A 27139-nucleotide genomic window follows, 5' to 3' on the forward strand; every position below is an offset into this window, starting at 1 on the left:
AAAAACATCAGAGCGGCTCGGTCACATGTAGCGCGCACAGCCGCAGCACGAGCGCGGAGCCGCGAGGAACGAGGAAGTCAGTCGAGCCGTCGGCGTCCAGGAACAAGCAGCAGCGGTGTGTCCGGCTCCCGTTCCCGGCTCCCTCCGCCACCTCACCCGCCACCTATGGTTCTCCTCCGGCACATCTCCATCGCCCTGACCGCCGCCGTGGCTGCCCTCGGCTCCGCGCTCTTCATCGCGCTGAACTACTTCTACAAGAGGCGGTTATGGTCCCCGCAGGCGGAGTACTGCACCATCAAAGAGGTGGGAGGGCAGGTTATTCACTCAACACTCAGAGTTTGGTAATTTTAGACGTTTAATCGATTTAATTTAAATTAAATTTAAATTGAGCTGAACTGTTTAACTTGGTGAGGAGCGCGTTCAGGGACCTCTGACTGAGGCGAGGAGACGCTGTAGAGTCATTAGAGCTGCTGGAGATGTGCTGATGCTTGGTGGAGATGTGCCGGTGGCATTATGAGAAAACAGAAAGATGTGATGAAGAAGAAGAAAAGAAGGAGGTGGTGCTGATAATGAAGCCGTTACTGATAATTAATGATGATGATGATGATGATGATGAAGGTGGGAGAATGTAGTGAGCATGATTTGAAGACTTTGATGTATTGCACTTTATTTTATATTAACAGGACAGCATTATGTAACGTGACAGCTCCAGAGGTGTATTGATCGCCCCCTGGTGGGTGGTTGAACTGTAGGTCAAAAGCCCCGCCCCCTCCACATTAGTAACCATGGACACCAGTGATATTTAAGACATGGGCGTCACCCACCCTTGACTGAAGGAAGCTGTTCTACTTCCTGTTAATCCCACTGTACAGAAATCGGGTGCAGTTATGACAGAGCTTCAGCAGGGGGCTCTCGTGAGCTTCTCCTCATTAATTATAACGTTACGGTAGCTACAGCGATATTTTATCTGTGGTGTTTTAATGTATTAGTAAATGAGACAAACCATCCAAAGATGGTGTTTACGTCTTAAAGCGGGTGTCTATGGGACCTCAAGTGGCCATTTGAGGAACTGCAGGTTCGGAAACTTCCATGCTAGCTTAATTTTTTTAGATGTCAAATAGAAAAGCACGCTGAATTAATTTCTTCTCAGACACGTTTGTTTTCTGATCAGCTTTTTTAATGTCCTCATGACCGACGGCTTCTCCAGAAAGAAGCAAAGATTAAGCGATTACATTTGCTGATTGTGTTCTCAGTTTACAGAGTTCTGTTTTACTCAAATCAGAGAAAAAGGCCACTCCAGTGTCTTAAAGACAAAAACCCCCTGAAGTACTCACAGCTTTTCGTGGGTAAATGACTGACTTAATAATTAAAACACTTGCAGATTGTTTCAGCTTTAATTGCTGCTGCTGAAAAGAGAAAAAAGTGGGAAATCATGTTCAAGGTGATGCTGAAGTAGCGAGCTTCCTTGTGGGAATATGATTGTTTATCTCAGCTTCCTGCAGAGAGACAGAAAAACAGAAATGAGGCGGGCAGCGAGCGGACGGTCTTAATGAATGAGTCTTCACAGCTGCAGCCTGAATCTCTTAATAAAATCTATTTGCATGTTTCTAATCTTGTTTCCTCGATTCAATCAGCAGCAGCCTGTAATGGGCTTAGCCTGGTTTATCTGGCTCAGCCCGTCTTCGGGGGATAGTGCCGGCGTCTGCCGGCGGCTCGCCACAGAGGAGATGTAAATGTTTCAGTCTGGGGATTCGTTCCAATCACGTCTCGGGAAAGCGGGGGGGGGGGGGGGAGACTAACAGCGTGTTTTTGACCCCAAGGAGTCGAAGCAGGTGGGAGGGCAGGACACGCTCATTTGCAGAGCGACAAACACCCACAGGAGCACTTCGTTTTACTCTTTCTTTCGCTATTTTGTTAGGTAGACGATGGTTTCCGAGGCCTTTATCTTTATATTAATCCCACTTTTTCATATCGTCTGTGACTCCGCGGCCTCGTCTCTACAGGCACTTTCGTTGTTGTTAAATGTTGCTGTTGTTCCTCTGAGATTTGCTCTGTGTTGACATTATTAATCGTTTGTGCAGTTCTGCCACATTCGAGAGGTGTTCAGGTACCCGTGACTGCGATGGTCTCCAGACTCCACAGAAATGTCCAGCAGTGAAAATGTGACAAATTTATAAGAATCTAATCTGTTGTGCACGTACAAGACATGTGTTGTCCTTTTGTTGTTAGTTAGCACAACTTTAACTAAACCTAACCAGGGTTGTATTGCCTAAACCTAACCGAGTAGTTTCACAACACAAGCCTAACAGAATAAGTTTCTTTCCTTAAATGTAACATAATAGCAGTTTTCATTATAGGTTCACTACTTAAACATAATTAGTTTCATTATTTAAACCTAACCAACTAGTTTTACTACCTAAACCTAACAGAATTATTTTCTTTACCTTAATGTAACATAAGAGTAGTTTTAATTGTCTAAACTTAAACGTGTAGTTTTAATTAGTTACCTAAAACTATCCAGGGATTTATTGCCCAAACCTAAGTTTTCATTTGTAGTTTCCAAACCATACTGAGTAGTTTTATTCTCAAAGTAAAGCTCATAAGAACATGTCATTTTAGTGTGTAATGCGAGATTAAGGGTAAAAATAATAATACTTGTTGGCCTTGAACGTGAATAATGGGTCCAACAGCCTCCAATTGTGGACGGTATCACCCTTTAAACCAGGAAAACCTCAGTTATGGGAACACGGTCACAAGTATCTCAATGTGGTGCGATTCATGTTAGCGTGAGTTAATGCGTTAGGTTTAATCAGAATCAGAATCAGAATACTTTATTGATCCCTGGGGGAAATTATTTTTTGTTACAGTGCTCCATTATAAACCAACATTAAGACAAGACAGACAATATGCTAACTAAGAATAGTACAATAGTATTAGTATTTCATACATCGACAGGCGTGTGTGCTCACTCTCTGCTTTGTGTCAGGGTGCAGTGGTACGGGAGTTTCATCTAGTCTTAAAATATCGCAGCATCATAAGTAGGGCTGCCACAAACGATTATTTTGATAGTCGACTAGTCACCGATTATTTTTGCGATTAGTCGACTAATCAGATCATCATCCATTAGACGTAAAACTACAGCTTATTGCACCAGCAGCATCTGCTCTTATATAACTATCATTAGCTTACAGCTTTAAGTGTTTAAGGTCTGTGCTAACTAAAAATAAAGACAAGATGATAGTTTATTAAATTTTAATGACATTTGCAGATTGTTTCGGTGAAGTTTAATAAACTCCTTGCTATCTAAAATATAACAGGACACTGGAGTATATTCTGGAGCATCTCACACTTCTGATAATCAGCTGTCTGCTTGACGTTTATTCAGCTGTGCAAAAACTATAACTTTAATCTCAGCCAAACCGATTTACTCAGGAACAAATAAAATACTAAAAAAAAAGCCAAACAATAACATTTTTAAGTTCTCTAAGTGACTCATATATCATGTTTAACCTGAGTAGCGAAAGACGGCGGTGGGTTTGAAAACAATTTGCCGGGAGTCCGGTGTTCTCACGGCTCTAGTTAGCCTTGCCCCCGCCTAGCTAACGAGCTAGTGGGTAACAGACGTCTCCGAAAACGTCGGAGAGCTTTTGAAAATATGCGGTGTCCTGATAAACTGAGCAGATATTTGAGGTTTACACAGCTACATTCTCGCCTGAAAATATGTTAAACGTTTATTTTGTGACCCAGAAAGAATAATAAGAGTAATATTAAAACTAACTAGCTGCCGCCATTGTTGGAAACTGCGCTGGGCCGCGCTATGAATTCTGGGACACAGCTGCTTCTTCTTCTTCTTCTTCTTCTTCTTCGGGGTTTAACGGTAGCTGGCATCCTTGTACATGCAGTGCTGCCATCTTCTGTTTCAGTCCGTTATTACACTCTTAAATCCTGCTACTTATTCCTGCGGCTTTTGTGATCTTACAAAGCTTCAAACGACGCGTCGACTATTAAATCAGTCGTCGACGATTTTGATAGTCGACGTAATCGTGACTAGTCGACAAATCGTGGCAGCCCTAATCATAAGTCAGAGGTGTCAAATTCAGGTTCAGCGAGGGCCAAGCTGGGAAATGAGATCCTCACCGCGGCCCAGATAAAAGGTCTACAGGCACGATTTCACTGCAAATGTAACGTCTCAACGGCGTTTTCATACAGCTTGGTGAGGATGAAGCCCGCAGCCAGTCCACATCGAGTATTTTAGCCTGTGTGACATTTAGTCCAGGAATATAATATATTCTCACTGCAGTTCCAGAGGAGGGCTGCAGACAGTCAGCTCCCAGCAGTCTGTTTCACAGACCTTTATCCGACAGCCTCTGCTCGTTTGCGGCCTTTAATAAAACCAGAAATGTCCTGAGGTAAATGCAAAGTTTTCGATCTTGACTTTTGTCCTTGAACGTACTTCCACAGGTCTCACAGAGCCCGTGTCAGGAAGTGAGCCTGTACTATAAGATAAATACAAGTAAAGCTCGGCCTTACAGCTCCATCACTGAAACGGGGCTGATTACACATGTTGTGGCGTAGCTGCGTTCTTCTCTCTGAAACCTCCGTTCACCGCTGGTGACCCCACATCGTCGTTGCTGTGTAGCTTCAAACATCACCGTGAAGACTGTGTGGTTTGAGAACGGGAATTCTCTCACGGTAATGGGTATAAGCTCAGTGACGACGCAAGATGCTCCGCCTTCCTTCTCGGCTGAAATCATCTCTCTCCCAGTTTGTTGCTTTTTGGCTCGAAGATGCTGTGAATCGGGTCACAGGCTTTCACCATGAAGCTGCAGTTTTTTTAGGAAGTACATGTCAAAGAGGTTAAAACCAAAACCAGCTCTCACTGACTTTATTAACACGTCAGTCAGGAAGTACTCAGTGAATCACAGGCTGGCTCTCTAACCAAAACTTCTGGTTATCTTTGGACTCTCGACTTCTGGGCGTTGATAAAGCTGCTGTTGATCAGATAGTGTCCGCAGAGAGCCTTCCTGTCACTTCCTGTTATTCCAGGCGAAGCTCAGACTTGAGTTTGACTTCCATTTCCTGGGAAGGAGGAAGCATTTTTAATAGGGCTGAACGATTATGGAAAATAATCTAATTGCGATTTTTTTGCCCCAATATTGCGATTGCGATGCGATATGCGATTATTTTTTAAGGTCTTTGTCTTCTGTATTATTAAACAAAGACAAGCAATACATCATATAGTATGGCCAATACTATATTACATTAATTTTAAACTGTTCTTTCCTGGAAGACAGACCTCTGTTATGATGACATGAGGTGATGCATGAATTGATGACTGACATTTTTATTTAACTTCTTCAATCACAACAGTATATTTGAACATACACAATAGTTTATTTTTAGCTTACAAACATCTGAGCATAAAGTGCTGACAAGGAACCCTGGTGTAAACATTAAAATGAAAGTCAGTACAATGTGCAGATTGCAGAAATATACATAAACAAAATCAGTGGCTTTACCACACTCAGTTTTTCCACATCTGTGAACTACTAGACAGTCATTCAATTAAAAAATAATATTAAATAAATAAAACTAATAAATAAAAAATACACACATCTTACTGATCTCTGCAGTCAGTAACATTACACATAAAGTGCAAACATAATAGCAATTGTATAAACACACACACAAACACGCCTTTAAAATTTAAAGGCGTGAAATTGGACGGTCGTTCTGATTAGCGTCACCGCTGTCTCGGTGGAGTTTAATAAACTCGGCCGTCTGCTTCTTGCTATCTAAAATATAACCAGACACTGGTGTAAATTCTCGACTGTCTCATACTTCTGTTTAATAAGTTTTCTGTTTGACGTTTAGTCAGCTGTGTGAAAACCAAGGAGGAACCCACCCGGGGGATTAATAAAGTTTTATTTTATCTAATCTAATAACTTTAATCTCAGCCAAACCGATTTACTCACGAACAAACAAAACACTGAAAAAAGCCCAACAATAACATTTTTAGGTTGTCTAAGTGACTTATATATTACGTTTAACCCGAGCAGCGAAACTCCGCGGTGATCTGAAAATGATGTGCCGGGAGTTGTGCCGTTCTCGGCCGCATCAGTAACCCTCGAGCTCCCGGCTAGCTGTCGAGCTGGTGGGTAGCAGACGCCTCTGAAAACGTCGAAGCACTTTTGCAAATATGGGATATCTTGATAAACCGAGCAGATATTTGATGTTTACACAACTACTTTCTCGCCTGAAAATATGTTAAAAGTTTATTTTGTGACCCTGAAAGATTAGTATGAGTAATTTTAAAACTTAGTAGCGGCCGCCATTGCTGGAAACTGGAGTTTGGCTGGGCCGCGCTATGAATTCTGGGATATGGTAGTAATTTGGACAGCCTTCGGCGCGTCGCTGTGACGTAATCGGTCTACAAATGCGGCCTCAGGAGGATGCAGCCCATGAATTTGGACATGTTCAGAGTATAATCGCAGCCTTTGCGGTTAGAAAATTGCACTTGATCATGTCGCGATATTATCGCAAATGCGATATATCGTTCAGCCCTAATTTTTAACCCTCAGTCGATGCTTGATGGTACTCGATCGTGTCTTTTTGCCGCAAGTTGAAGCTTGTTATTCGTAGTCTGGCTGCAGTGAAATCACTGAAGTGGAAGTAGATGCGAGAGAGAGAGGAAGTCACATGTAATCACAGGAGAAGTCGTGGAACACGAGCGGCCGACGGCATGTGGCGTCGTTAGAGGATGATAGCTCCTTTTGCCTCCTCTCTGAGTAAACCGCAGCTGTACACTTGCTATTCAGAGCTGCAGGCGAGCTGGCTTTACCGCTCCCTCGGCTGGAAGCTGCTGCGTTGCTGAGCGTCTGCTTGGGTGGAGTGTCCTTGAGAGAGACGTTAAACCTCTGTCAGATCCAGCAGCGCTGATCTGCAGCCGAGCCGGGACTCTTTAACCTCCCCGCGGGGCAGCAAAGCAAAAGAAATCGATTCAGTATCACCAGTTTTTATGAGAAATGTCTGAAGCAACAAGAAAAAGTTTAAAGAGAAAGTTACAGAGGGAACAGGAGACGATTGAATTGCTGGTTTCACTTAAAGTCATTTTAGATCATTTGAATACGCCTGCAGTCCAGGTAGGAGCCAATCAGACGATGGAGATGCAGGCACGGCGCGCCCTGTTAGGAGCAGCGGTGGCTCTGCAGCCTCAGCAGCTACAGTGAGGCTTCTGCGCTGTCAGGGTTTGAGGTTGATCTCCCAGTGGGCCGACTCAGCCAGAAAAACACGGAGGCGAGCTTCAGAGCTTCAGAGCTGTCAGAGCGGCCTTGTTTATCTGCTGCTGCATTTATCCGGCAGCACCAGGCGGCGATTACAGCCAGAAAGACGTCAGAAGAAACGCAATCCATCATCAAAATATCCCAGACTCTTCATCTGGCCTGTTTCTGCAGTGCTTGCTGGGTAATTATGAGGTGGTTTCATCTGTTAGGGAATCAAATTAACTGATTCTGAAGGAGTAATTTTAGCGCTTGATGATCCATCAGCAAATTGGTATTTTTAATAGGAAGCTGACACATCTGCACTCTAAAAGGGCTGATATGAATTGGTAATTAACCTCTACAGAGCTGCGGCTGCACATCAGCACACGGCATGAATAAAGACCAACCTTGTGTGACTTTTAAAAAGGAGATGACTGACGTGTGAGGGATCTCAGAGGGGCCGTGACGTCCCCGAGCCTCTCAGGCGCTTTCAGAGCGCGTCGACGTTTGAAGCCTTCTCTGAGACTCGCGTTTCTTTATTCCTGCACACGCAGAAGGCTCGCTGAGACAAATCTGCCCTGAAATAAAAGTAATAAAAGGATGCCTGCTCTTTCATTAAAGTATAATATCACGAGCGGTGCCCCTTGAGGTTTGCAGAAGCTGATTCATATTCCTGCACATTATGAGGAGTCTTCAGTGCCAAATTCCCAAAAGTCTAATGCATTCAGTTTGATTTGAAGAGGCGACCCGGTGTGAAAAAACACAAACATCAAGTTAAAATACCTGCTTCTAGCTGAAAGGCAGAAGAGTCGGGTATTCGGTTTGATCCAACCAGAGCTGTGCGAACATCCTTTCATTACTAGGTAATCTGTTTTTGCAGTTTGGCTTTGTCCTTTATTAGGTCCCTGCAGCCAAGGTGAGGTTCTTGAAATGTCCAGAATGGTGAATTTAAAAAATGTGACAATAAGACAAACACGTGTCTGGGCTGTGTCATATTACAGGTGGCCCTGAAAAACATGCTCACCAGCTATTTTTGGACTCTTGACTTTCAGTATCTCAGTGTCTGTTAATCAATTCTAAACTCAAAGACTCACTCCGAGCAGAGAGCCTTTTCTGCTGTACTGAAACTGGCAGCAATTTAGCGAATAGAGCTGAATTATTTCCACCTGTTTCTAGGAGGCAAAAAGCCGGCGTTGTTACCCATATGGAAAAGATATTTATAAATCTTATAAAGTTTTTATCTGTCTTGTGTGAAACTTGTATGAAAATCATACAAGAGTGAAAACACATATAAGATCCCTTGAAAAATTATATAATGAAACTTGTATGTTTTGTATACATACTAAAAAAAAATATGAAAGTAATGAGAAAGTGGCCACTTTCATGAGTAAATCATAGAAGTTTTTACTATTTCTTTTCCATATGGGTAGTTTAAACTTAAATTCTAGTGCGTGTGAAATAAGATGCAAACCAATTGACCCAAACAGTAAACAGATGTTAGAAGTTAAAGCTCGACAGAAACATCCTTCCTTGTTGAAAAGCAGCTCGTCGCGGTGTTTGAAGGTAGAGCCAGACCAGTTTATCCGTTCAGCTGTTTGTATGTATCTGCATTTGTAACGGCCGGTACATGATTACACTCTGTCGTAGGCTCGGACAGCTGGAATACTTATTATCGTTAAGCTTCTTTAAGTCTGATTGAAGTCTGTTGCCTGGGACACATGCATCGCCTGTAGTAAATACAGGCGGACAGATGGACATCCTCACAGCACTCACTCACTGTCTGACGACAAAATTAACGTCACTGGGACCCAGTGTTGGTCAAGTTACTTGAAAAAAGTAATCAGTAACTAATTACTGATTACTTCCCCAAAAAAGTAATCCCGTTACTTTACTGATTACTTATTTTCAAAAGTAATTAATTACTTAGTTACTTAGTTACTTTTTAAAAACACAATTTACAACCTGAAGAGGTGATAAAGTGATAGATCTTTCAGCCCAATTCTACTTTTTCTACATAATCCATCATACAAAATGTAATCAAATGGAAAAGTCTCTTTTTAAAACTTGTTTTATTAGTTTTAATCTTTTAACTTTATGTATCAAGCAAACATTAAATTATATGCAACATTCTCTGACTTGAAGAAATTAGTTTAACATTTAAACCTATTTTCTGCACATTCCAGCACATAAAATAAAATATTTTTTGTGTTTACACTCAGTCTTTCAAATAGATGCAAGTAAAACACAGCAGAAAATAAATAAAGTCAAAGACTCAGCGGTCCTTTTGCTCTATTTTCACCTGTAAAGCAGGAGTGGGGCAGGCGGAGGTTTACCCTGGTGCAGGTGTGCCGCGGTCAGTGGAAGAATCCGCGAGTTTCTCTGAGTTTCCCATTACGTCGTAACTACTCGGTGCTTGCTCAGAAGTTTAGGGGTTTTTTTCACTGTAAAAAGAAGTTTTCTTCCCACGCACAGCGGACACTAATGTTTTTGTCCCTTTTTATGGAATCAAACTCAAAGTAAGGTCAGTACTTCCACGCTTTAAACGCTGCACGCTCATACTCTCTCCGCACTCGATATGTGATCCACTGTTGATCTGCACACAGCTGTTGTCAAGAACGTTGCACTCGCCTACGTCACTGTCATGAGACACTCTCGCAAAAAAAAATCACGGTTTTAGTAATGCAGTAACGCAGCGTTCCTATGGGAAAGTAACGGTAATCTAATTGCCGTTTTTGCAATAGTAATCCCTTACTTTACTCGTTACTTGAAAAAAGTAATACCCATCTCTGCTGGGACCTGAGCAGACTTGACCTGGCTTATAGGAGAGACCGGAGAAACACCCTTCAACCATGTTCTGAGTGTTGACTTTGCAGAGATTTTCCACTAGAACAACTGATGTTCACTCCTGGAGGTGATATTTTGTTGTAATGTTCTCCTTGATGTGCGAAGCCCTCCAACCTGGCCCATCACTGTGCATATATTTCCTGTATTTTGATGAACTGCTTGTGGTTTGGTAAGCTCAAAGTGCAACACAAATATTCGAAACCAAAGGCTTCACCCTCACTCTGTGTTGAATAAGTGATGTGTTTAATCTTTGCCTCAACTCAACATTTCCATGCGTTTGCAAACATTAACAGCTCTGCGGTCTGCCTGCAGGAGGAAGAGGAGCGTGGGAAGCGCCAGGTCCTGGTACTCGGTCTGGACGGGGCCGGGAAGAGCAGCATGCTACAGGGTTTGACCCCCGGGGATTCAGGGGCTAAGAGAGGCCGGTGCCGGCCCACCCGCGGCTTCAACTTTATGAGTCTCAACGCCCCCGCCTGTCAGCTCGACTTCCTGGAGAGTAAGGCTCCTTTTATCCGTCCTAATCAAACACTGCTCTGTGTGGAGTCTAGCGAGCATTGATGTTTTATCAAACAGCATGAAATGGAGAAATGGAAAGAGCACAACTGTTCAGTTCAGTTGGCCATTTGTTTCATAAAACTGCCTTGAATCAAACAGCTCTGCAGACATGCCGGAGACGCACTGTGGAAAACCGGATTCATAAAATGTTAGCATGAAGTTGTGAGAGCTCAGACTTGGTGAATGAAATTTGCTGATTTTTTTTAAACATTAGCAAGTTATGGAGATGAGTGAGTGTGTGCTAATGTTAGCACATCTCTGCCACTTTAAAGTATTTAGCTCGTTAGCTTGTTGACATTTGTTAAGCTAGACCCTTTACTACCCTTTACCACTGTTAGCGTCAGTTAGCACAGGATGATGCTAACACTAATTAAACATACAGATTAGCATCTTAGATTACAGTCACACAGGCCTAGAGACCAGTTGACAACCATGTGGTAACCACCAGTTGATTGAAATTATATTCACTGTCCAGTTGTGTGAAATCGACCCATAAAACACAGGCCCAGAGACTGGTCATGCAGAGGGTGCTGCACCAAATTCCTCATTGTCATTGCTTTGGTTGCTAGCATGCTGGGTAATGTTGGATTCCCTACTCATAGTTGGCTTGATGAAGTACAAACAACCAAAGGCTTTTAGCTTGTTAACATTAGAATATTTCCAAGCTTGCAACAAGATGTTCTCAAAAAATAACAAGTGGTGTAAAAGAAATTTAAAACAGAAAAATATGTTCATACAGTTTTGTTTGGTCCAGAAAGTATGAAAACGTGAAGCTGGTAATGTCCATAATTGATCTGCTCTAGGTGCTGGGAAGTAACTCCATTGGCTTTATGTTTGAGTTGAACTTGAAGGGAGACTTGATCCACAACTTCAGTTGTTTTTCTTCCCTGAAAGCTCACATCATCCATCACTGCCAACACAAAGGCAATCACAAGGCAATCTCTGGCAATGGCTCTTGTTATATTGTTATTTGTTCAGCGACTGAAACGTTCAGTATCAAGGTATCACGAAAGTTGACTGTGACAAAGAAGCCTGGAAAGTGTATTTCTGTTTAATTTCACACTATGGTGGTAAAGTGAGATTGCATTACGTTTGCTGGCAGGATCAATAAATCCATCACATTAGTGCTCCACAGCACTAATAATAACCTGAATGACTTCTCTTTGCATTCAGCCAACATGCGTGGTCAGCCGTGATTGGCCGATGTATTTAGAGGAATGTGTCACGCTCACTGATCTGAACACTGCTATCGGTGGGCGCCACTAATCTTTTTCTCATCCGCGAAAGTAAGAAGAGCTCACGCCGCCACCCACACAGCACAATACTTCAGCGGGTCTGTGCATTAAATGTCTCAAGTGTCTTTGTGTCGGTGACGTTGACTCAGAGGCATGCTGACAGGTGAGACGCAGTACGATGCACGGATCTCTTTATGGAGTCCTCGGGGGAATTATAAATAAAAGAACTAACACCAGATCAGATGGAGAAGTAGTTTTAGGCTTTGAGCTGATGATGAGATTTGGTTTTGTGTAAAAGGGAAGTGAAACTGTCAGTGGTGAGGCCCTAAATCCTCAGCTTTTTCCTTCAGCATGGCATGTCCACTTTACAAGCTTTGATAAACAAATTGTGTTGCCATGTGCTGGAATTTAATCACTTAAAAAATAGTGTCCGATCAGAGGTAACAAAGGCAAAGAAGCAAGGGAACGAAGAAACGGAGAAGACGAGGCAGGCGGAAAATATGAGAGAGCAGACGAAGAAATGAAGTAAAAGCACAGGAAATGAGATTATCCAAAACAAACAGGGATGATAAAGGCAAGAAGAAGACAGAGGAAGGCGAAGGCATGGAAACTCTGGGGAGACTGAAAGAAGAATAAAATCAAAACAAACATCACAAAAACCCGAGACCGCGATACAGATACAGCGGTCTGTGATACACGTATAACAGATATAACTCTAACTCTACAGAAATCCTTCAACCAGTCTGATGTCAAAAAAAGAGACAAAGCTGCATGACCTTTAATGGCACCAGAAAATATCCAAGATTTTTTCTTATTCTCATATAAAAACAGGTTTTAAAAGTTCGGTCTTCGTAAGCCGGGGTTCCACTGTATTGATAAAAATCACAGAGTAACACTGATATGAAACTATTAGGATACACTGCCTATGACATCAGTCATTGACACGACACTGTTACAGCAGTCAAACGGATCCGGGCTTATCCCAACCAAAAGGCCTGGATGACCCGGGAGGTCAGGCAGCTGCTGAACGAGAGGAACATTGCGTTCAGGTCTGGCAACAGGGATTACTACACCACAGCCCGATCCAACCTGAAGAGAGGCATCAGAGAGGCAAAGGGGGACTATAGGAGGAGGATCGAGGACCATTTGAAGAGTAATACCAGCCGGCAGGTGTGGCAAGGCATCCAGCACCTAACCAACTATAAGATCAATCTCGGAGCTGCGGACGGTGACCTGGAGCTGGCAGAGGAGCTGAATATCTTCTTTGCCCGCTTTGAGACCAGGGTACCGGAGGTATTGGAGCCACAGCAGCAACACGCCACCCATAGCAGCACCACCCTCACCCTGGAAGAGCACGAGGTGAGGCGCATGCTGCAGGCTGTTAACCCGAGGAAGGCGGCGGGTCCTGATGGTGTGCCAGGTTGAATATTGAGGGATTGTGCAGGACAGCTGGCTGGGATCTTCACCAGGATTTTCAACAAATCCCTCGCACAGGCGACTGTCCCACTCTGCCTGAAGTCCTCCACCATAGTCCCCTTGCCTAAGAAGCCCCACATCACCGGCCTGAATGACTACAAACCGGTGGCACTCACCCCAGTGGTAATGAAATGCTTTGAGAAGCTGGTCCGCAGACACATCACAGCAGCCCTGCCCCGCAGCCTGGATCCACACCAGTTTGCCTACAGAGCAAACCGATCCACAGAAGACGCTGTAGCCACAGCACTCCATGCTGCATTAACTCACCTGGAAGAGCATGGTAGCTATGTGCGGATGCTCTTCGTGGATTACTGCTCAGCCTTTAACACCATCCTTCCACACAAACTGGTGGCCAAGCTACAAGACCTGGGGCTTCCATACAGCACCTGCATGTGGATCAACAGCTTCCTCTCGGGCCGTAGACAGAGAGTCAGAGTTGGCCATCACACATCCTCAGCCCTGAGTCTCAGCACTGGCTCACCCCAGGGCTGTGTGCTCAGTCCACTGCTCTACTCTCTACACACACGACTGCACTCCTCGCCACCACAGCAACATCTTTGTGAAATTTGCAGATGACACCACAGTGGTGGGGCTCATTTCCAAGGGAGACGAGTCTACGTACAGAGACGAGGTGGAGCAGCTGACGTCATGGTGTAAGGCCAATAACCTCCTCCTCAACACTTCAAAAACCAAAGAACTCATAATAGACTTCAGAAGGAAAAAGGCAGAGATCCAACCACTATTCATAAATGGGGACTGTGTAGAAAGGGTGGCAAGCTTCCGCTTCCTGGGAGTCAATATAGAGGAGAACCTTTCCTGGAGTGTGAACACCTCCGAGCTGCTGAAAAAGGCCCAACAGAGACTGTACTTCCTGAGAATTCTCAGGAGGAATAACATCACACAGAGACTGCTGGTGTCCTTCTACAGAGCCACCATTGAGAGTGTTCTAACTTACTGCATATGCATCTGGTACACTAGCTGCACAGGGGCTCAGAGGAAAGCACTCCAAGGGATCATTAACACCGCCCAAAAGATCACTGGCTGCCCTCTCCCCACACTGGAAGTTCTACACAACGCCCACTGTTTTAAAAAGGCCCAAAACATCATAAAAGACACCTCACATCCTGGCCACTCCCTGTTCGAACTGTTGCCCTCAGGCAGACGGTACAGGGCAATCAGAGCAAGGACTAATAGACTCAAACACAGCTGTTATCCAACTGCAATAACACATCTGAATACTACAAAAAAATGTCCATCACGCCACTCTTGTGTTAATCTATGCACGGTCTGAAGCATGTGTGTGGGAATGTATGTGAATGTTTTACTGTTACATCTTATTAGTATTTTAAGTATTCTATCTATTTTATTTATTGAATTTTATTGTTTTATTTATATTTTGATATTGCTAGGGATGATGCAATGATCGGGGACCATTCTTAATTTTGTTGTTCTCATGACTATGACAATAAAGTTTCTGATTCTGATTCTGACATCCCAACATCTGAGGGAAAAAAACCCCAAAATGCTAAAAATTACCAAAATAACCAAAAATCATTTATGGTTCTTTGCACAGTTGTGTTGTCAGTGGGTTTGTGTTTTATCATTATTACAGTGCTGTCTGCACTATCCACCATTTCCTCGTTCTTCCCCCTAAGCTTGAACTTTACGTTACCCTCGGTCATAAGCGCTGCTATGAGCGCTCATAACGTAGTCGTCATACCGACGGGGACTTTCAGCACCTGTATGGTTTGATGAAAATATTGATGGGTTTTTGTAATGGTACAAAGAGTTTAACGAGCATCACCGCACTGTCAGTATGGTTTTTTTATTCTTAGCTTTGAGCAGCTGTTTGTGAGTCAACATTTGTCCGACAATGTCATTAGAAATGCTAAAAAACCAACTTACCAACTAAATGTGTCAGAGGTCCAGTTAAATTGAATTAGTTCATGACTGGTGGCCGTTAGGACTGTGTTATTAATTTTATTCCAATTGCAATTACAACCTTACCTTCTATTAATTAAAAAAAAATAGATAATTAGGGTAATCCTCTTTTGTAATAGCTAATTTTTCCTCTGCACACATCCCTGTTCTTTACTTTTGCTGCCAGATGAATTCCCAAACTAGCCATAGCATGCTCAGTTCATTTCATATATATTTATTTACTAGGTTAAATAATAGTTAAAGTTTTTGGAAATCCATTTAATAAACTCACTATTTTTCTAATGTCTGTGAGTCATTATGTAGATTTTTGACATGAACGAGGAGCCGCAGTGACAGTCAAGGTGAATGTTTGATGGTATTCATGTTCAGACAGTAAATCGGTGCTCTGCTAATTTAAATCAAGCCTAGGTCCACTAATTAGTGTTTATTTTAAAATTTACGCTACCACAGTCTACTTACTGTCCCGTGGACGTGGTGCACGCCTGTGAGAGTGAAGACAGCGGTGCAACAACGGGTCAAAATCTGGATTCAAGTCAAAGTTTTGAGTTGAACTTTGGCTGCGTTAGCAGGCATGAAACATGCCCACGTGCATCTGTGAGGCTTTAAAGAGGCAAACTTTAAAGACCTTTTGGAGAATAACAGGTTAAAAGGTTCTGTACTTAAACACCAAGTTTTGAACTGAGATATCATGTGACAAGGTATCAACACGACGAATCTGGGTGGGACAGTCGAACTTTGGCTGTAAAATCAGGTGTAAATTCCTCGTCGGCGCTGCTGCACAGAGGCCTGCAGCTGAAGCAGTTAGTTGGGTACAGACACACGCCCACATCATTCACACCCATGTGACTCAGTGTTGACTGCGCGCACACGTGTGGGAGGGTGTTTAATAAGGTGGCCTGTAGAGCAGCAGGACCAGCATCCCTTTGAGATCGCCGTGACAATAAAACACAAGCTGCTCACGCCGCCGAGCGCCGGGTCCGGCCTCCATACTGCATCGGGTAAACAGGTATTTATTGCTGCCACATCACATCAGCTTATAGTACAGCACTCCCCAGTTTCCTAGCAACATTTCCCATTAGGTCCAGCACTAATGAATTCTTGCTACTCTCTTGGATTCAGAGGCACTTAGGACCTAAAGTCTTACTCGCCGCTGTGAGCAGTGATTCGTTTGGCCGTCGAGCACCGCTGGTTCCTGCAGCCGGAGGTCACTTCTGCTGCAGACTTTCCAAACCACTGAAGCTGGAAACTGATTTTCTAGCAAATGTGACCTGTGACTGTGTTTGGTACAAGCAGTGTTGGTACTGAAATGCTGTAGATGGCTGTTTTTATTCTTCTTACTTTGTACTTTACCTTATGAAGGGTTTTTATATTACAATTGGTCTCATTGCTCCAGGTTTAAATCACGCTGCAACAAATACAAGAATCTTGTACATCAGTAGATTTAAAAATGAGATGTGTCCCCGATTACTCTTATTACTCAGTTCCACTCAAAACAATGGAAATAAAAACAAATCAATACTGAGTTGTTTCCTCTGTGATCCCAGAAAGCAGGAAAACCAAATAAAAGGAAAACTTCATGCTCAGGTCGATGGATTACACAACGTAGCTGAGTATTCTGGTTGATTTATAGGTCTTATGGAAACAAATGGAAATCAATGACTGCCTGGGGAGTGCAGAAAAACAGCATTTTCTTACAAATGTAAAACAGATCTACAACTCTTAAGTTTTCTCATTGATTTACTGATGATATGTAAATTAATGGAAGTGAATGGCTGCTTATAACGGTTTAAAAATACAACCAAAGTCTAAAAGTGCACAGGATGCATTTAAGCATAGGAACATGTGAAATACATGTGAATGTGCGTTCATATGTAAAATCTATTAACGTTCTTAATAGATTTTTTAGATCACTAGTCATAAAAACAAGAAACACTCCCTCCCCCCCAGAAATATGTAAAGAAGAAGAAGAAGAAAAAGCAACCCCTAAATTGTTATTTATGAGTGAAAAAACTAACTGAATTCAGGATTTTATATTCAAGTTAGAGCCAGCAAATTATTCAAGCATAACATTCAACCACTAAAACAAAGTTTTCTGTTCAGGAAAGTAAAAAACTGTAATTTACATCTTGACCACAAAATAATGATGTCCTTAATTTTTTCTGCTGTTTTGTAAAACAGCAAATTTGAAAATTCAATAATTTTATTTCAGGATAAAGAATATTCAGATTAGAGAGTTTTCCCATACTGGTGTATTAACCGTTACTGTACTTAGTAATGACCAACACTGGTAATTAGCTGTGGGATTAAATCACATGGATGGAGTCCAGTGAGGTCTAAACGTTTCAGAGCACAGCTAAATGTTTTCCAAAGCACTGGACATTTGGAGCTACATTTCTAGGCAACGTTTGATGTTTGTTCATTTCTATAGTTTAGTATCAATTTACGTTTATTGATTTAGATAATAATAATGATATAGCGCTTTTCGAGAACCTCAAAGCGCTTTACAATTCATTCACACACTGGTGGAGGCAGCTACAGGTGTAGCCACAGCTGCCCTGGGGCAGACTGACAGAAGCGAGGCTGCCATATCGCGCCATCGGCCCCTCTGGCCATCACCAGTAGGCGGTAGGTGAAGTGTCTCGCCCAAGGACACAACGGCCGAGACTGTCCGAGCCGGGGCTCGAACCGGCAACCTTTCGATTACAAGACGAACTGCCAACTCTTGAGCCACGATCGCCCCCAGATTGTACAGAAGTTAATGGAAGTCAGTGGTGGCCTAGTAAGAGTATTTTCACACCTGCACCTTTTAGGCCGTCCAAGTCAAACTCTGGTTCAGCCCAGTTTGGAGGACTCGATCTGGTTTGTTTATGAAGAGAATGTGATCCAACCTCAAACCGACCAAACTACCAGTTGTAAGATAGAAGTTAGAGCTGAAAGCCTTTGGGCTTGACTTGCAGTTCACTCTGTGTGCAAGGAAATCAAAGTGTGAGGAAAAGCTAAAGTTTATAGACTCATCAACTGAATCTGGTCAACGTAACTGAACTACAAGTGTTAAAATGGCCCAAAACTCCAAATTACGCCATTAAAAATGTTACACTTTGATGTTGCTCTATAACCAACCACTGACTTCCATTATTTACTGTGTAAAAATGTGAATGGATTAAACAGCCTAATCAAAATGAATCCTCACATTCCTCAATGTTTAAATCATGATGACTGAGCTGCTGCTGTTTCATGCAGCCAAACTAATCCAAGAAGCCTGCACACATTATAAATGAGATGTGTCCTCAATTATTTATAGTGTCTCTGGAAAAGAACACAAGGAAAGGAAAACAAATAAGAAAAAGTTTCAAGAAGGGGACAAAATATAAAGTTAAACCAAAACCACATCAATACTAATGTATTTCCCCCAAAACTAAGAATAAACTGAGCCTCTGGGCTGCAGGAAAACAAGAAAAACTGAATAAATTCCATGAAATAAAACCCAATTCAGACCCATTAAATGAAGAGAAATCGCTGCTGCACTGTCATATTTTACTCTGAGCCTCTTTAACATATCATGTCTGGAGGCAACAAGATGGAAAAAATGAATCAGACTAATTTGCCCAGGAGCGAACTGTGGATATAAATAATGCCTGAGTGCCGTCTCAGCCTGTTTCATCCCTCGGTGAAAATCAGATTGCATTCAGTCCGGTGCACATGTGAAATTAATCTGTGGCCAATTTGTTTAAAGTGGGGATGCCAACAGCGCATCTAATTCTGCGTATCGATCTGTCCTTTTATTTAACCGAAAGCCTTCCTCCAGTGAAATGGCCTTGAGCATGGCGGTCAGTCGGGGTGTGTGGGGATACTGTGTTTCTTTGGCTGACAATTGTTTTGTCGTTGTTGTTGTTTTTTGGTTTTTTTGTATGAATCAATGGACAAACAGCCTCCTTTTCTCTGAACGCAGTGTTATGTGTGCTGGTACACACTTAAAAATAAACCCTTTTTATTTTGGGCAAACAGATCCCCTCTAGGGAGCGACAGTAAAACAATGTCTCGTCCTTGTTTGTTAATTATGAGAACTCCTGCTGAGGAGAATCGTGTATCGCTTCAGGAGCTGAATCCTCCACAGATACTGAAGCCTGCAGGCCGGGTGTTGCTCAACAACAACCAGTTTTTATTATGTGTTGTCCAGTAATTTCTAAAGACTAGCCAAGCTTGAAGATCACGTAGAGAAGTCCAAGTCCTGCCAACCGTCTGGTAGATGACTCGCGCACCTCAGGTGGAAAATGAGATCGCCGACGCAGTCAAAAATGTCTGTGGTGTGTTTTCTGTGCTGCAGTTGGTGGTGGTGAGGATCTGCGGCGCTACTGGTCAGATTACCTGAGACGGACTCACGTTCTGGTGTACGTGGTGGACTCGTCTGACAGAAGCCGCCTCCCTTTGGCTAAAGCTGAACTGCACCGCCTCCTGAGGGTGGAGCCCCAGCTGCCTGTGGTCGTCCTGGGAAACAAGCAGGTAAACCATAAAACAGACGTCTTTTTATGTTTTTATCATTTTAAGCAACCGTTGATTTCCATTGATGCAGTGTTGAATAAAAGATAGTAACTTATAAAGTTTTAGGGGACATGAAAATTATGGTTTCAGACATTAAACCTCAAGTTTCAAACTATATTATGTCCTTAAAAACTAAAGCAAAGACCAGTATTTAATTCAGTTTTAATTACACAGCGCCAAATCACAACAACATTCACCTCAAAGCGCTTTATATTGTAAGGTAGACCCTACAGTAATGCATAAAGAGAAGAATCCAACAATCATGTGACCCCCTATGAGCAGCACTTTGGCGACAGTGGGAAGGAAAAACTCCCTTTTAACAGGAAGAAACCTCCAGCAGAACCAGGCTCGGGGAGGGGCGGGGCCTTCTGGCCGGTTGGGGAGAGAGAAGGAAAACAGGATGCTGTGGAAGAGAGACAGAGATGATCTAATTTTTTTATGGATTATATGGAAATTAATGGAAATCAATAGCAACCCAGAAGAACAAAAAAATAATCAATCAAAAATCTGTGTAGCAGACATTTATAACCAGGATGGTGCTCAAGTTATTTGACAAACTTGTTATATACAGAATATGATGCCTTTTATTTCTTTTCTTTTTTATATGTAGACACATTTTTCACATAAGTATACAAAATGTAATTCGGTTTTCTAAGTCATTTATGGATTATATGGAAATGTATAGAGATCAATGTAAAAATACCCCAGAAGGCTACGTGCACACAGACACCAGTATTCTAGAAAACTCAGCTTTTTCTATGCCTTTACACCTTTCGTCCACATGTAAACGGCGGTTTGGGTCACTGAAAACTGATATTTTTAAAAACTCTGTTTTTGCGTCTACGTGTGGAAGAGGAAAAGACTTAGTCATGCAACGTCAAAGGTGTGCGCCGTTTTTGACGTCACGCTGCGCGCCACGTTATTGTTTATGTCAGATGAATTTCTACAATGCCGAAAAGAGACAAAATACTGTTGCTGTTACAAACGCAGGTACAACCAAATCCTGACGCCAACGTCATCATCGGTTTTGAATAAATTTAATCTTTTTAAAATGTAATTAATGTATGCTGTGTGCATTTTGTCCATTCCTAAGTTGTGAGTCTACACCAGTCACATTTCAGAGCGCTGCGACTTGTGATTATGAATCACTCAGACTAATGTAAAATTTTCCGTTTCTTTCTTTATCGAATAAACTTTGACCAAGAGAGCCAGTGAGGCAAAATCCAAAATACTGTCTTTAGTTATGAACATTTGAAATGATGAAGACATTAGAAAAGTAACACAAAATTAGATGCCTTTCCAGGAAAACTTAAGGTTTGGTGAGGGCACAAAACTCTGTTTACGCGTTCCCTCCCAGGCTTCTAGATTTCTGATTGGCCAACATTTCCACATGGTTAGGATGTGGCATGTTCTTCACAGCGTTTGACTTTGATTTTTGCATTTACATGTGGACGGAGATATGTTTCACTGCACGCGTGGATGGGATTTCTTTTTTTTTTTAAACAAAAACGGAAAATCTCAGTTCTCAAAAATCCCCGTGTACGTAATGAAACGTGAATTTTTTTTTTCCTTCAAAAATAACAGTTAGCTGAACGCAGCCATGCAGAGGTTGAAATTTGCATGCAGTTAAGTTCATAACCAGAAGAAGAAGATCCATCAGAGTCCTGAAATACATTTCCTCCTCAGTTCATATTTCCTTTCACAGTGTGTGGAATTATGCATGACACCGCAGGGAAAAAGGAATATTAGTCACATTTAATGTTGGATCACTGCGGCTCGATCCTCACAGTGCTGTCAGGTTTTTTTGAGTACTAAGAAGAAAAACGTACCTGAAACCTCGCAGAGCAGCCGCAGTCCGGTTACATCAGGTCACGTCATGTTTAAAAGATCAAGAGGCTCTACAGGTGTAAAATGAGCAGACTTTTACTGCTTTCATCTGTGAAATTAATAAGGAAATTTGGATCATCAAACAGAATGGAGAATAGACCTATTAATTAACCTGTTGATACGAACGTGTACAGGAATTCAGATTTTTCATCAGGTTGAACTGCAAAGCTTTGAAGTTTTACATCAGCAAGTACAACAAATTCAACAATTCCCAGCAGTTTGGGTGATTTGCAGATCAAACGATGTGTAAGCTCCAGTTAAAAGGTTTCGTTGAATGATAAAAGGCCGTTAGATGTTTGGATGACATATAACCGTGTCATTTTCGGGAGGAGCGTGTTTCACGTGAGAATATAGCAAAGTATATTTAAAAGTCTGTACTGTTCAAATCATTCCCTGTTTTTAGAGTTAAACCACTTATGCACGATTGATTATTACCCGTGTTCGATGTTATGGCTTCATTAGTTTTCATATTCACAAATAAGGTAATATCTTATGTTACTTATCAGACACTTGGAGTGTCCATATTTATTTATTTATGTCCTAAAAATAATAACCAAATCTGTCAAAAAGTTGTTTAAGCTAAAAATGACATTGTTATTTATCATGCAGACTTTTCTCAGAAGTCAAAAATTATTCAATCAGAACTTTTTGTGTTCAGGAATATAAACTAATAAATGTAATTTATGGTCTTAATCACAAAATTAGTTTTTTTCAGGTTTTTGGTAAATGCATTAAAGGTATTTTCATTAAAGAGCTTGTGCATACAGAAACATTAAAAGTTATTTGGTAATTACCAATATCGTTCATTTTAGGGCAACTGTGGTGGTTTAATGCTCCTGTTGAGGTGTTTGCTAACTAAACCTTTGGCTGTACTGTGACATGGGCTACATAAAGGAGCTCTTTCTGACAGTGATACTGGCGTTCGCCCACCAAGCCTCTGTTCTCTGCCTCGGCTCTCGCTTAGTTTGAACAGCACAGAGATCGTTTCCCACAGAACTCGTGTGCTGGGAAAGACGTGGTGCCAAGAAACGAGGCGGACATCTATAGAGTCGCACCGGGGTTGAATGGTTTGTGTAGGAAGGTTGTTTTAAATTCACTCGCTGCACACGTGAGTTGTGATCACAACAGAGACAACCAGCATTTAAACAGTGTGACATGTAGTAATTTGTAATGACACACTGTGAAGATTTCTGGAAGTTAATGGGAAGGTGTTTTATTCAAATCAGCAATTTTTTTTTGTGGAGGCGAACTCGACGGTATATTTGTTGATAGATACTTTGATTGAAACCTGGGTGGATTTCTAATGTAACTGCTCAGATTTTTGGGTAAATTAGATATAATTTAAGTTTAACCATATTTTACTGGAGTGCTGCGTTAACAAACTTCATACCAGAGATGATGCTTACACAGTTAGATGTTACACAGTTCTTAATTAAAGGTGAGAAACTGGGTTCATTTGCCACAATTAGAAGGTACAAAGCAATAGTGAGATTGTAATAAAAACTCAACCTTTTTTCCCTCCTCTTTGCAGGATAAGCCGAACGCTGTGAGTGTGTCGGAGCTCCACGAAGCCTTGTCTCTGGGCTCCGTGACCGAAGACAGAAAGCTGTTTCTCTTGGCCGCCCAGCTGGACTCTGATGGAGCCCTGAGGAAGTCCTGCAAGTGCCTGGATGCAGTCCAGGACCTGCTGCTCCAGCTAGTCTGATCAAGGATCCTTCCCACAGAGCAGAAGAGTAGGCATGGAAGCAAAGGGGTGGCTTGAGGACACCCTCCTCCTCCTCCTCCTCTCTGGTTTTCTTGTTTAAGCTCAGAGGCAGAGGAGGAGGACGGCGGGAGAGTGAAAAGATGCCAAAACAGAGTGCTGTTTTTTTCAGCACCTCTTCTTCTTTTCTTCTGGTCCTTTTTTTATTAGTTGGCTTTAGAAACAGTAACTTCTCAAGCATCTTACACTTTCCCTCTAACTCATCTGTTCTTGCTCAGTGGAGAAGAGGAAGTGCAGACTGAGGAGGATGAAGACAGAAGGTGGCCCTGAAGTGACTCAGATCTTACAGAGATCACCTTCTGCTGCTGACTCAGACTCTTATTTAATGTCGGCCTGTTACAGGTTTATTTAAGCATGTAGTTTGCGTGTATATAAAATGTGTGCTGTTGGGTGTCAGGTTTGTAGAAACAGATTTTTGTCAGGTTTTCATGTTTTATGAAATGTTTTTGTGTAAAGTCAGATCAGGGCGTTGGCCGAGCAGAACGGTTGGCGTTTGGGGATTGGTTGAGTTTGCTTCAGAGGATGACTTCTGCACTGCAGCTTCTCTGAGATCTGGTGGGACATCGTGTGGAAATTCAAAGGGAAGTCCGAGACTTTAAAAAAGAGTAAAAAATGCAGCATTTTTACTTCTTGCAGGTTTTGTCATTATCAGGGGAACAAAGATTAGAGACTCCAAAGGTCGTAAGGTGAGAATAACTCCTTGCTTATTAAACAGTTTGTCGTTTCCTAGGAAACACTTTTAACAAAACGATGTACAGACACTGGGCGTTAGCTGCTTTTCATTGTTAGCTTAACAGGCTAACAAACATGAACAGCTACTCTTTTTTTCTTCTCTTTCTCTAAACTGTGGCTGAAAGCCTACGTATTCAAATGCTTCATGTTTGAGGTGTGCTGTAATTACTTTAATACAGATACTTAATGTGGCTGCTGTACTTTAAAATAAGTGAAAACAAGCAGGAGTCGTACATTTATTAGTCGGCACAACGTTAGCTAGTCTAGTTCTACTACTGGCAGCTGCAATATAAAAAACCTGTGTGCATATTAATCAGTGATAAATCCATGCACTACCAAAATAATCAGAATCAGAATACTTTATTGATCCCTGGGGGAAATTATTTTTTGTTACAGTGCTCCATTTTAAACCAACATTAAGACAAGACAGACAATACGCTAACTAAGAATAGTACAATATATACATATATATATATACATACATACATACATACATAAGTCATAATGTCACGCTAACACCATAATGAATTACAGATGTTTATGTTTTCGGTACAAACTCAATGTCTGTCAACTTGGGAGAAGAAGAAACATTCAAAAGTCACGAATCCGTTTCTCGCAGTTCTTCCAGCTCAGTCGTACAAGAAAGTGGAAAAAGTCGCCAAAAAAAAGAGTTCATGTTAATAGGATCGAATTGTCAATTGTTTTTGAAACAGCACGACTTTGTAAGTATATTTAGTGTCTGGAGCATGAATCAGCTTTATAAGACGTGGCACCGTGACGTTTTAAACCTAACCCAGTGTTTTAAATTCAACCAATTTTACATATTTGAAATGTGACCTCTGAAATAATTAACTCTACATTCAGAACAAAGTGATGGCGGACTTTGTTGCTCTGCAAAAGTGGAAAATATGAACTATATGTACACAGATATGAGACTGGATGGGTAAAACAAAAAAGACACAGTTGGAACTTTGTGTTCAGGAAGGTGAAGAAAAACAAATCAACTTATTTGTGTTCCCAATACAGTTTAATATAATGGCTGTGAGTATTTTAAAAACTCCTGTGAAACTGCATTTAAAAAAAAAAAAAATGTGTTTATGGTCATAAAAGTCTTACTGAAGAAACAACACAATGGGCTGCTGCGACATGGTCGTGAAATACTGTTTATGTCGTGCATTTGCCTGACAAACTTGTGTCTCAGATGGGACATCACTGCTTCTGAGAAATTGGGCTTTTAGAGCCCCGGCTTGGACAGTCTCGGTCGTTGTGTCCTTGGGCAAGACACTTCACCCGTTGCCTACTGGTGGTGGTCAGAGGGCCCGGTGGCGCCAGTGTCCGGCAGCCTCGCCTCTGTCAGTGCGCCCCAGGGTGGCTGTGGCTACAATGTAGCTGCCATCACCAGTGTGTGAATGTGTGTGTGAATGGGTGGATGACTGGATATGTAAAGCGCTTTGGGGTCCTTAGGGACTAGTAAAGCGCTATACAAATACAGGCCATTTACCATTTACCATTTTAGATCAATAGAGGCTCTTTGTGATTTAAGATGTCCCGTTAATTCAGAAAACAGGGCAATTGATTTTGTGAACTGAACCCATCGTGCTTCTGTAAACCCTCAAACAATTTCCCAGTTGTCTACCCTCAGATTCTCTAGTTATGGGCAGTAATAGTCAGCAGTGGCTCTAAAATCAATTCTTCGTCTTTATTTTGCCCGTGCAGTCTGGACGTCATCCCATTTATAAGCTCATACTTCCAGTCCCATTTCAGTAGCTGCGTAGGAATCGGTTATCCCGTAAATACACGTCTCCGAATGTGTAAATGCAGTATTTGACTTTTAAGCTCTGTGTAAGATGAAATGGAATTAGCTAGATCTTGAAATGCTGTGTGTGTGCAGCAATGTTCGCTTCCGACGCACAGTTTTACTTTTTAATGAATGTGAAGTTTTATTCCTTGTGATGTAATTCAGAAATGTTTTCACTTTAAAGTTGAGTGGATTTGCTGTTTGAACACTGTTTTATAACCAGTCACTGCATTTCCTGTTTTATGTCTTCTGTTAGATATACATTCATGCATGTCTACATGGATTTTTATCACCAAACCTGAAGGGGACCTTTTCAGTTCATTTCCAGCTCAGTGGGTTTATTCTTGAATTCTACTAGAGTTGCTTTGCATGATTTACGGTTTAAAATAATGCTTATTAATCTAATTACTGGCTGTTAGTGTAACTTGAGAGATGTTTTAGTTCCTTTCCTATCACTTTTCAATCCAACTTTATTCTGAGAATGTGGTTCCCTGGAGCGCCAGGTGGGCGGAGCTTCTGTGCGTAGCAAAAAGCTGCTTGAAGCATGCTGACTCAGTCTGAAGCCTGAACTTGTGACTCACGTGTTTAATATGCAGATCCACCTTTGTAAATGCTGTGACAAAATGTGGAGAAAGATAAAGAAGACATAATCGAGTCATCTCAAATGGAAAATTGGTTTAAGTTTGTTTTGCTTGGTTTTTTTTCCGTGTGATAAGAGTGACACAAAGTCTCATGTTTGTCAAGTATTTACTTTACTGTCTGGGTCTAAACTCCGCTGCAGGTCCATATATCAAACGATCACTATGGCATTACTGAGAGTTAAAAACTGTCTAAAGTCTTTCATCTTTAATAAAATGATCAGCGTTCTGCTCTACCAGGTGTAACAATTGAGTTTAACATCCAGGCATCCATGAAAATGGAATTTATGACATTTAACGGAGTTAGAAGTTAGCAGGGAGTTAGCTCGCTAGCTTCTATCTAAATACAATATAGCATGTCCTGACTGCGGGGTTTTGGAAACAAATTAAAACGTACAGCTCTGCTATCACTTCCAACATAAATGAAGACAGAAAACTAAACAGCAGTGACGTTTGTAGGGTTACTGAAG

The 27139-nt window shown here is 41.8% G+C and overlaps 1 protein-coding gene across 2 annotated transcripts; it reads left to right on the forward strand.

Annotated features, from left to right (window-relative positions):
* On the forward strand, positions 1 to 26905 carry arl10 (ADP-ribosylation factor-like 10). Of its 2 annotated transcripts, XM_026180989.2 has the most exons (5): positions 1 to 303; positions 10419 to 10602; positions 19638 to 19813; positions 23271 to 23472; positions 23720 to 26905. In XM_026180989.2, the coding sequence occupies exons 1-4, from the start codon at positions 166 to 168 to the stop codon at positions 23442 to 23444; spliced, it is 672 nt and encodes a 223-aa protein (XP_026036774.1). In that variant the 5' UTR covers positions 1 to 165; the 3' UTR covers positions 23445 to 23472; positions 23720 to 26905. The 2 variants fall into 2 exon arrangements, with proteins under 2 accessions (XP_026036774.1, XP_026036770.1); XM_026180985.2 differs by having other exon boundaries at positions 23271 to 26905.
* Positions 26906 to 27139: the final 234 nt, after the last annotated feature.

This window comes from Astatotilapia calliptera, chromosome 10 (assembly GCF_964374335.1).
Source record: "Astatotilapia calliptera chromosome 10, fAstCal68.1, whole genome shotgun sequence".
NCBI lineage: Eukaryota > Metazoa > Chordata > Actinopteri > Cichliformes > Cichlidae > Astatotilapia > Astatotilapia calliptera.